We start from the raw sequence: 9337 nt of genomic DNA, 5'->3' as shown, positions 1-9337 counted from the left end.
GCCAGTTGAGATGGGTGTCTGCACCTGCTAGTTGACATCTCTCCAGGCCGCAAGGTCTGGATAGGATAAGCTGGAGAGGCATCAGTTTTAAGTGAAGACACCAGTGCTTATGGATTTTAACCCTTAAACTGCCACATTCCTGGGGGTTAATGCACCCCTGGACGGCAAATACTTTTTTGCTGCACTCTTTAAGTAAACGTCATAATTCACAAAGAAACAGTGAAATTTTAATGGAACACATTTTTTTATCCAAAGAGCATCACAATTACTGCAACACTGATCATTTTACACACTGCCAATGAACTGTAAAAACTATTTTAAAAACTATTAAAAAAAACTACTGGAACAATATGTACAAGGTACAACTGACACCATTGATGAAATTCAGTAAATCACCAAGCCAATTGCGCTTGAACTGGCTGCACGCAAGCACACAGAGGTAAACGCTGATGCTTGCAGGCTAGTCTAGTGCAGCGGCTGAATCCCAGGAACAGTGATGCTGCAGGGAGCTGGTTGCTCAACGAATGTATGGCAGCCCTGGGGTGCTGGCAAATTGCACTGGAAAGCTACTATAGCCGATTGTGACATTCAACAAATGTACGTCGCAGAATATGCTCAGCTCCTGTGTGCTGGCAAATTGCACTGGGAAATGACTATAGCCGGTTGTGGAAATCAATGAATGTACGTTGCCGAATATACTCGTCTACTCGTCAATTTATTGATTTTAACTTTCACAAGAACACTTTTTTTTAATGGATTATTTATTGAACATTTTTTGAGCACTGCACTTGGGCCATTTGTTTTGTGGGTTTTTATAATAAAAGCACTAGCACTTTTCACCATCCCCTTGTTTGGTCTATTTTGTCTTCATCTGCCAAGCTCATCTTCTTTACGGTGTCGGGTTCAAGAGGCTCCCACTATGGAAGAGGGAGCAAGGAGCTGACCCGCACCATCACAGACCCATAGGTAACAAACACCATTCTAACAGCATGCTGCTTAAACCTGACCCCAGAGTGTTTGAGTAGCTGTGCTTGTGTCTGTCCAGAAATTGCAGGTTTAGCAATGGTTCCTGTTTTTTACCAGTTTCTAAGTCATTCTGTTGAAAACCTTTTTTTTTTCTTACCAAAGATGTGTGTTTTTGTGTTACTAATATTTATATCTTAGGAATACATTAAATGTAGGAGTTTTGTGGACCTGTCTAAAATTTTTATATCTTCTGATTCTGAACTGATTTCCGATACAAATGACTGATAATGTTTCTGATAATGTGTTTAAAAAGATAGTATAGTATATTAGGGCTGCCACAAATGATTATTTTATAATTTATTAACTATTGTATTGATGAATTTAACAACTAATCTTCTCCAGCTAATTCGGGTAACTGCTTGGCTAAACAAACAAGCTTGATGGACTGAATGGCCTCCTCTCATTGTCAAATGTCTTATGTGAATGTTTGCTTTATTGATTTTTATTGAATATTTTATAAATTGAATTTGAAAGCTAAAGATGGTAAGTCATCCAAAGAGGTTGTTTTTTTAATGAGAGGGTAAATACATATAAGAGAAAGGTGTATTTAAAATTTTACATAAAGTCTCAAAAATGTAGTTTTCTGTTTTAGCTTAAGTACTATCAGTTTAAATACATGATCATATAAATATGTATATACAGTTATTCCTGAATGTTTACACTGAGATTTTTCAACTCTTTAGAGGCCCTTCCCAACTGTGTTGCACGCCGAAACATGATTGACATGTCTGCCAAGGGTTGCTTGTTCATTGCCGAAGCAACTGCAGGTTTGCAGCGCCACCAGGGCAACTACAAGTTCATAGCCTCCATGCATAACACGTCTGGTGCCCAATGGGTGATGCAGAGAACATTATAACTTGACCACTGACCCCACCCCATCCCTGCTTGTTTGCTGAGTCTGTGTATATTGAAGTGGTAGTACCTGTTTGAATAAATACCCTGACTGTTCCTGTTTTGATGGGAATAAATTTGGTTTACTTGAAGCCTTTGGACTCAGCGTCTTCTCTCTTGTGTAGGACAGAAACGCATGCGTCACAACACACAATTTTTGAAAATATAGCTAATTTTTTTTCAAAATTCTGCACACAATCCCCAAACACTCAAACAAAATGAAAAATGTCAAATATCTATTGTAAAAGCATAAACTTTATTCAAAACCATATTAACTCTTTTAAAAATGGTAGTTTTTTGCATGAGGATTTTACACACAAACCACAGGTCTAAGCCCAACTGCACTGCAGTCTGCTGTAAATGGGATTGACTTGACTAAAACAAGGGGGAGAAATGTGATAGACATATTGACATCTTCTTCAGTATTTCTTTTGCCTATAAGCCTAATGTTCATGCCAAGTATGGGTGAAAACATATTGTTTAAAAAAATGGATTTAAACTTTGTATTTGTGTTTTATATTGACTACATGCATATACATTTGAAGAAATGTTTAAACCATTTACGGCAGACTGCCATGCCATGCCATGCCCAGTGAAAATGTAAAATAGATCACATTGTTTTACAATTGTTTCATCAGTGTGTACTTGGTACTTAGGATGAACTATACATTTGAAGGTTGGTGAGTTTTGAAGCATTCATATGATAATGGTGCATTATCCTTTAACATTTCTTCCCCTGCACCTTGCTCTAGTGAAGTTGAAGCTGACCTCATCAGCATAAAATTACTTGTGACACACAGCAGCAAGAACTAGCTCCAAGACTCCCTGAAACACACATAACAAGTCAGAATTACACTGTACCATAAACAGACACAGAGCAGTGAATATGGTGTAACACAATGCACTGTAATACGGTACCACTGACTGCGAGGCTCAAATATTACTAACAATTCTTCTAATTGTGAACATACAAAGACTCGTGAAGTATAATCACTAAAACCATTTATTTGTGTACCAAATCTTTTTACCAAGTATGAGGAACTGTAGAAACATTTTCATTTTTTTCTACCTCTCCCTATGCAACATTATCTCTATTGTGCAAACCAAGAAAACTAACCTGTTGCCTATTTATAGAGGACATGCTCTGCTATCTAAGTGAAGAAACTGGCTGTAAATGTTTTCACACTTGAGAATTAGGTGAAGGCCAATGAATGTGTCATTTTGCATGGCAGTGTTTTCCAAATTAGTGTAAAACATGGGAGATTTCAATTTTGGTAATTGTGTCTAATGTAGAGAACTGTATGTCGTGTTTTGCAAAATGAACGCATTGAAATTGCAAACTTGAATGCTAAGTTGAAAATATGCTTGCTGTTCTGCAGACTTGGTTGAAAGATTTAGTACATGAGTAAATGGTTTCTGTAATTGTGCGTCACGTATCGGTTTTTGTGTGTTCACGATCAGGAAAAACTTAACTGAGCTGTGCATAGACATTTATTAATTGACGTATTGAATACAACTGCAACTATTTTTTCTAAACCAAAGAAAGCTGGCTTGGTTATACACATTTGGCATTAAGCAGCTTAATGTTTGGTTTGTAAATGACATTATTGTTTCAACATTGGTTGTTTGCAGCTTTAGACCAATGTGTTAACAGTTAAGTTTGGTTGTGCTTAAATGCTGACAGCTGTGCTTTATTGATTTTAATACAGTCAATTCCGCTTAAGCGGGACACATCTGGATGGAGACGTTTTGCCCCAATTAAGCGGCTGGCCCAATTATGCGAAGTTCGCAAAAAAAGGTAAAATTTTCTAATAGAAAGACGTTACGTACGTTTGAATATACTGTATGTTGCATACCATAAATATGCCATTTATTCTCTTAAAAATTACTTGACAAATTTGTCATCCATCCATTATAATATTCCCTTCTATCCAAATAACAAGAGAAAGGTAGTAAATTGATTCATACATGTGGTTACTGATAGTTAATCCTGTTTATTAAGAAAGCCATCGATTTTGCTTTGTCTTGTTCTCTTTATGGACAGGCATTGCACAAAATCAGCGCATGCATCTAATGCAGATAAAACACTGCCCTCGTTGCCTGTCTGCATGAAATACAATCACAATCCAGCGATAAATTTCCTGGCATCGCAATGAGTCATTTGCTCAATTTCTTCATGCGCATTGGCTTTGTCAGTTTCTTGGTTATCTGTTGTCTCTTCACGTTTCACAGCAATTTCCTCGACGATCACATCGTCACAATCTTCATTTTCATTGTAACACTCGATGTTGTCATCAATGCTGATAAATTCCTCATAATTTTCCACACTTTGCACCTGCAAAGTCGTTTCATCAACATAGTTGCTGTCAGTTCTTGTCTCCGACTGCTCAGAGTTCTTCCAACCGTGATGGGCAAAACAGTTTTGGAGAGTGCTCTGGCTTATTTCTCGCCAACTGTCAGCAACAAATTGTATTGCCTGCAATATGTTAATCTTCCCACTAACATCCGTAACTGTTGAACTTTCTTGCAGCAGATTTTCTTCGATTGCTTCCAGAATGTAGCTCACCAATTTGCCTCGATGCAAAGTTTTCAAATTTTTTATGATTCCCATATCCATTGGTTCCAGGATGGATGTGGTGTTAGGAGGCAGAAATTCCAACTGAATGTTTTTCAAAGAATCTAAGTGAGGGTGAGCTGCACAATTATCAAGAAGCAACAAAATTTTTTTCGACTTGCGTTGCAATTCCACATCCCATTCTGACAACCACTTCGAAAAAATTTCAGAAGTCATCCATGCATTTTTGTTTGCATGGTACAGAACTGGCAATCCATCCATTCTAAGCCCCTTAAAGCATCGAGGCTTAGCGCTTTGACCTATCACTAACAGTTTCCTTTTATCACTTCCTGACATGTTAGAACAGCATAAGACAGTTATGCGATCCATTTCTTTCTTGGAACCCACTAGAGTTTCATGTTTGTAGCACAGTGAACCGTCAGGTGTTGCACGATAATACAGGCCAGTTTCATCGGCATTGTAAATGTCATCTGCACAAAACTGCTTAAGCAACTCGGGTAATTTACTGGACTTCCACTTTTCAACGCCGTCAGCATCAGCACTGCCTTTTTCGCCATGTGCTTTCTTGAACTTAATTTCATGCCTAGATTTCCATCTAGACAACCATCCATCTGTTGCCTTAAATTCGTCATGACCCAACTTTTTAGCTAAATCCTCCGCCTTCGCTTTCAGAATAGGCCCACTGATATGCACGCCTCGTGCAGCTACGTCATGTGTAGTCACTTTAGCGAACCACTGATTGAGAGCATCCTCAACTTCCGCTTCCTTGCCTTCACGCTTCCGTTTATGGGATGTTCCCTGTGCATTTTCTCGCAATGCCCATTCACCTCTCAATTTCTGCTCGCTCTTTAGAACACGCGAAATTGTTGATTTCGAACGCCCGTTATCTTCTCCAGCATACGGATGCTTGTGTTAGGCGTTTGGTATTTGATTTTATCAAGCAAGTCAATTTTATTGGAGAGCGTTAGGCCTTTCCATGGCATCCTAACAGAAGCACCCTATCATGAATGAAAATAAGAAAAGAATTCTATCAACCGTCATGGAATTCGTAATTTTTCAGGCGACTTACACGACTCAAAAAATTTAAAACAAGTGGTAAAAAAATTACTGCTTATTATCACTTACCAAAAAGGCGGTGTTGAAGTTCAGTGTACAAAATGTCTTCAGCACCACTTCACGTTTCAAACACGACTTTCAGAGCTCCTGAAGCAAATGACCAAGAAGCACCTAAAGATAACACTGGCTCAACCCTTCTCTTGCTCCTCGCAGGTATCCCCGAATGGCTTGCTTAACGGGACTCCTTATCTTATCTTTGTGCGATTCTTGGAAAATTTACTTTGAACTGAGCTCTTTCATTTTCATCTTACCCATCTCGGCTTTAAAACAGCCAGTGACTCCTGTCCCGAATAAGCGGAATGGTGGCCCAAATAGCTGAACGGAAAACATGTACGATTACACTGTCCGGATTTGTTCTTTACAATTTGGCCCAAATAAATGGCTGCCCCAATTAACTGGTGTCCCGATTAAGCAGAATCGACTGTATATGATTGTAAATAATTGTAAATGTACGAGTTATTACATCTTTTCACTTGTGGCAATCAAGTTTTATTACCTGTCCTATTATATTTGCTGAACAAACAGGCCCTAGCCTAATGGTACACTATTGTTTACCTCTTTTGTAAATCTCTTTGGATAAAAGCGTCTGTTAAATCCCAAAACCTTAAAAACACAAGGGAAACTCACTACTAGCTCAAAATCACCACATACAGCCTTCAAAACTACAGAATTAGGTTAGAATTGCACACACATAGAGCAAATATGTATCTCACATGAAGCACTGACTAAGGCACTGCTAGAAAACATAAAACTCACCCATCAAAATGAAACAGTCTGTAGAAAATAAGTGGCACAATAGTCCTAAAGAATAACCAATTTATTAACAAAATCAATGTTTACTGTAATCACCCACAAGGGTGATGAACATACAGTACACATGTTTGAACAATTGTTTATATTCTTACAATCTATTACTATATAGTATATTCACAATTTTAAGAAGACCTGTGAATCCTTTATACTCTTATTACTGTAACAAGTAGTTTTACCATTATGTCAATATGCCTCTGCACAGAGATAAATAACTTATTTACTGATGTTTTATAAATTTTATGAAGACCAAAAGAAGCCTTTGTTAAGGTCTGATTTGGTGCCACTTCCCTGGTCGCTCAGTTTGGCTGGCAGTGCAGTGCCATTCAATGATTTCCACAGACCCCCCCTCCATGTCTGCACAGGATTGTCTTCTCAGGTAGTTTGATAGGGTGTGTATCAAAAAGTGACCATCTCAACCACTCGGCCAGTGGTGTGTTCCCCCAGGCACAATCAGCGGACCAACTTGCCCCACTGGTTTTGGCCTTCACCAGGCACTCACTAAATCACAGTAAGCTCATTGAGCTTCTCCGGTAAGGAAGGGAGCAAGGACATGCACCCATTCATGCTGCAGCCACTGTTGATGGGTGGTGGTATGCTCAAATATTAATACAGTAATCCCTATTCGATCGCGGGGGTTGCGTTCCAGAACCCCCCGCGAAAGGTGAAAATCCGCGAAGTAGAAACCATATGTTTATATGGTTATTTTTATATTGTCATGCTTGGGTCACAGATTTGCACAGAAACACAGGAGGCTGTAGAGAGACAGGAACTTTATTCAAACAGTGCAAACAAACATTTGTCTCTTTTTCAAAAGTTTAAACGTGCTTCATGACAAGACAGAGATGACAGTTCCATCTCACAATTAAAAGAATGCAAAGATATCTTCCTCTTCAAAGGAGTGTGCGTCAGGAGCAAAGAATGTCAGAGAGACAGAGAGAAGCAAACAATTAAAAATCAATAGGGCTGTTTGAGCTTTTAAGTATGCGAAGCACCATGCGGGAAGCATGTCGCTTGACAAAGCAGCTGCAAGGAAGGGAGCAACTTGAAGGTAATCTTTCAGCATTTTCAGATGAGCGTCCGTATCCTGTAGGTGTGCGAACAGCCCCCCTGCTTACACCCCCTCCGTCAGGAGCAGAGAATGTCAGAGCAAGAGAGAGAGAGAGAGAGAAGCAAACAATCAAAAATCAATACGTGCTGTTTGATTTTTTAAGTATACAAAGCACCGTGCGGGAAGCATATCGCACAACAAAGTAACCACAAGTAAGCCCAGCAAGGAAGGGAGTAATGTGAAGGTAGTCTTTCAGCGTTTTTTGGGGAGCGGCCGTATCCTCTAGGGGTGCGAACAGCCCCTGTGCTCACAATATATTTGAGGAGTTTTATTTAATATGTAATACGCGCTCTGGTTGGGTAGCTTCTCAGCCATCTGCCAATAGCGTCCCTTGTATGAAATCAACTGGGCAAACCAACTGAGGAAGCATGTACCAGAAATTAAAAGACCCACTGAAACCCACGAACCAGCGAAAAATCCACAATATATATTTAAATATGCTTACATATAAAATCCGCGATAGAGTGAAGCCGCGAAAGTCGAATCACAATATAGCGAGGGATTACTGTAGATATGTTTGCCCATCAGCACAACAGAATAGTAATTGTGCAGGACTTTGCCTACTTCCTAATTGGTGAACGTCAGTATCCTCCCAACACCCCTCAGCATCAAGCAACACTGCTTGCTGAACTTGCAGTTGGTTAACTTGGGTTGCCAGCTACTGCACAATTTCTCCCAGCTTTTCCGGTTCTGCAATTGACTCTCGCATAAATCCTGCTGACTATGCCACCTGTCCTTCAGTGGGGGAATGTGTGATTTTCTGCATTAGCCCACTGAGTTCTAATTAATCACCGACATGTCAAATGAGACTGGTGTGTTCACATTGAAGACTGGGCTGATACACTGAGATGTGTGAATAGTGTTTTGCTAAGTGCGTACTAGTAGTTGTAGCTGTAGTAGTGATACTGAATTTGAGAAAACATTAGTACATGCTTGTGAACTTGCTGAAAAGATTAATTTGCTACTCAATTGTTGAGCAAGAGCCAGTGTGAAGAAACCATAGAAATTTTCACTATGAAACAAGAGATGAGCCAATTAATGACCCAAAAGAGAAATTCAAAGTAGAGTTTTATTTCAGTATCTTAAATATGGCTATTAACTTGACTGATTAAAGATTACTAAATTGCATTAGATTGTTTCAACATTTGGCTTTTTATGTAATATCCACAACTTACACAGTAAAACTTCAGAGCCCATGCAACTTCCTGATTTTGAAAAAAGAAAAATTGATGACAAACAAAAATCTTCAAAAGATACAGATACCTTTAAACTGTACAATGAATCAAAAGGTATTTCTACGTATAAGTATTCCCTCAAGTGTGTCAAAAAGTTCTAAATTTCTTATGTGAAAATTAACTCTAGTATAGTTTCTCAAATTTGTAGATTGCTCTTTGTATTCTTTTTACTTTACCAATATCTTCAACCAGTGCTGAACCTCTCCAAATTACAATTAATGAACACCACCTCTGGAACTCAGTGACCCAAGAAACTCTTGTTAGTTTAGCAAGATTATCAGTGGTGCATAAGTCATCCAAAACAATAGACTGCAAAGAAATTGTTTCCAAGTTTCCAAAAATGAAGGCATGAAAACAACTATTTTGAATTTCAGTTATGATTTGTACTTAAATTTTTTGTTAATTTACAATAAACATTATTACTGGTAATATTTTAATATTTGGTAGAAAAAGCACAAAAATGAAAGTTTCATAAAAGGGTTTAAAGATTGGCGGGTCACCATTGACACCTCATCTTGAGCAGCAAAAATACTACAGACAGCTCTATGTGGCACCAATGCAAATTTAGAAAGG

General features: G+C 38.6%; 1 protein-coding gene across 1 annotated transcript; it reads right to left on the bottom strand.

Moving 5' to 3' along the window:
• Positions 1 to 4036: 4036 nt before the first annotated feature.
• On the bottom strand, positions 4037 to 5938 carry LOC127528010 (tigger transposable element-derived protein 6-like). Its single transcript, XM_051928554.1, has 2 exons — positions 5860 to 5938; positions 4037 to 5379 (listed from the first exon to the last, which is right to left on the bottom strand). Exons 1-2 carry the CDS (start codon positions 5936 to 5938, stop codon positions 4037 to 4039), a joined length of 1422 nt encoding a protein of 473 aa, XP_051784514.1.
• Between the last annotated feature and the right edge of the window lie 3399 nt (positions 5939 to 9337).

Source organism: Erpetoichthys calabaricus, chromosome 5 (genome assembly GCF_900747795.2).
Source record: "Erpetoichthys calabaricus chromosome 5, fErpCal1.3, whole genome shotgun sequence".
Classification (NCBI taxonomy): Eukaryota; Metazoa; Chordata; class Cladistia; order Polypteriformes; family Polypteridae; genus Erpetoichthys; species Erpetoichthys calabaricus.
The sequence above is the reverse complement of the archived record's forward strand: the minus strand, read 5'-3'. Positions and strand labels throughout refer to the sequence as shown.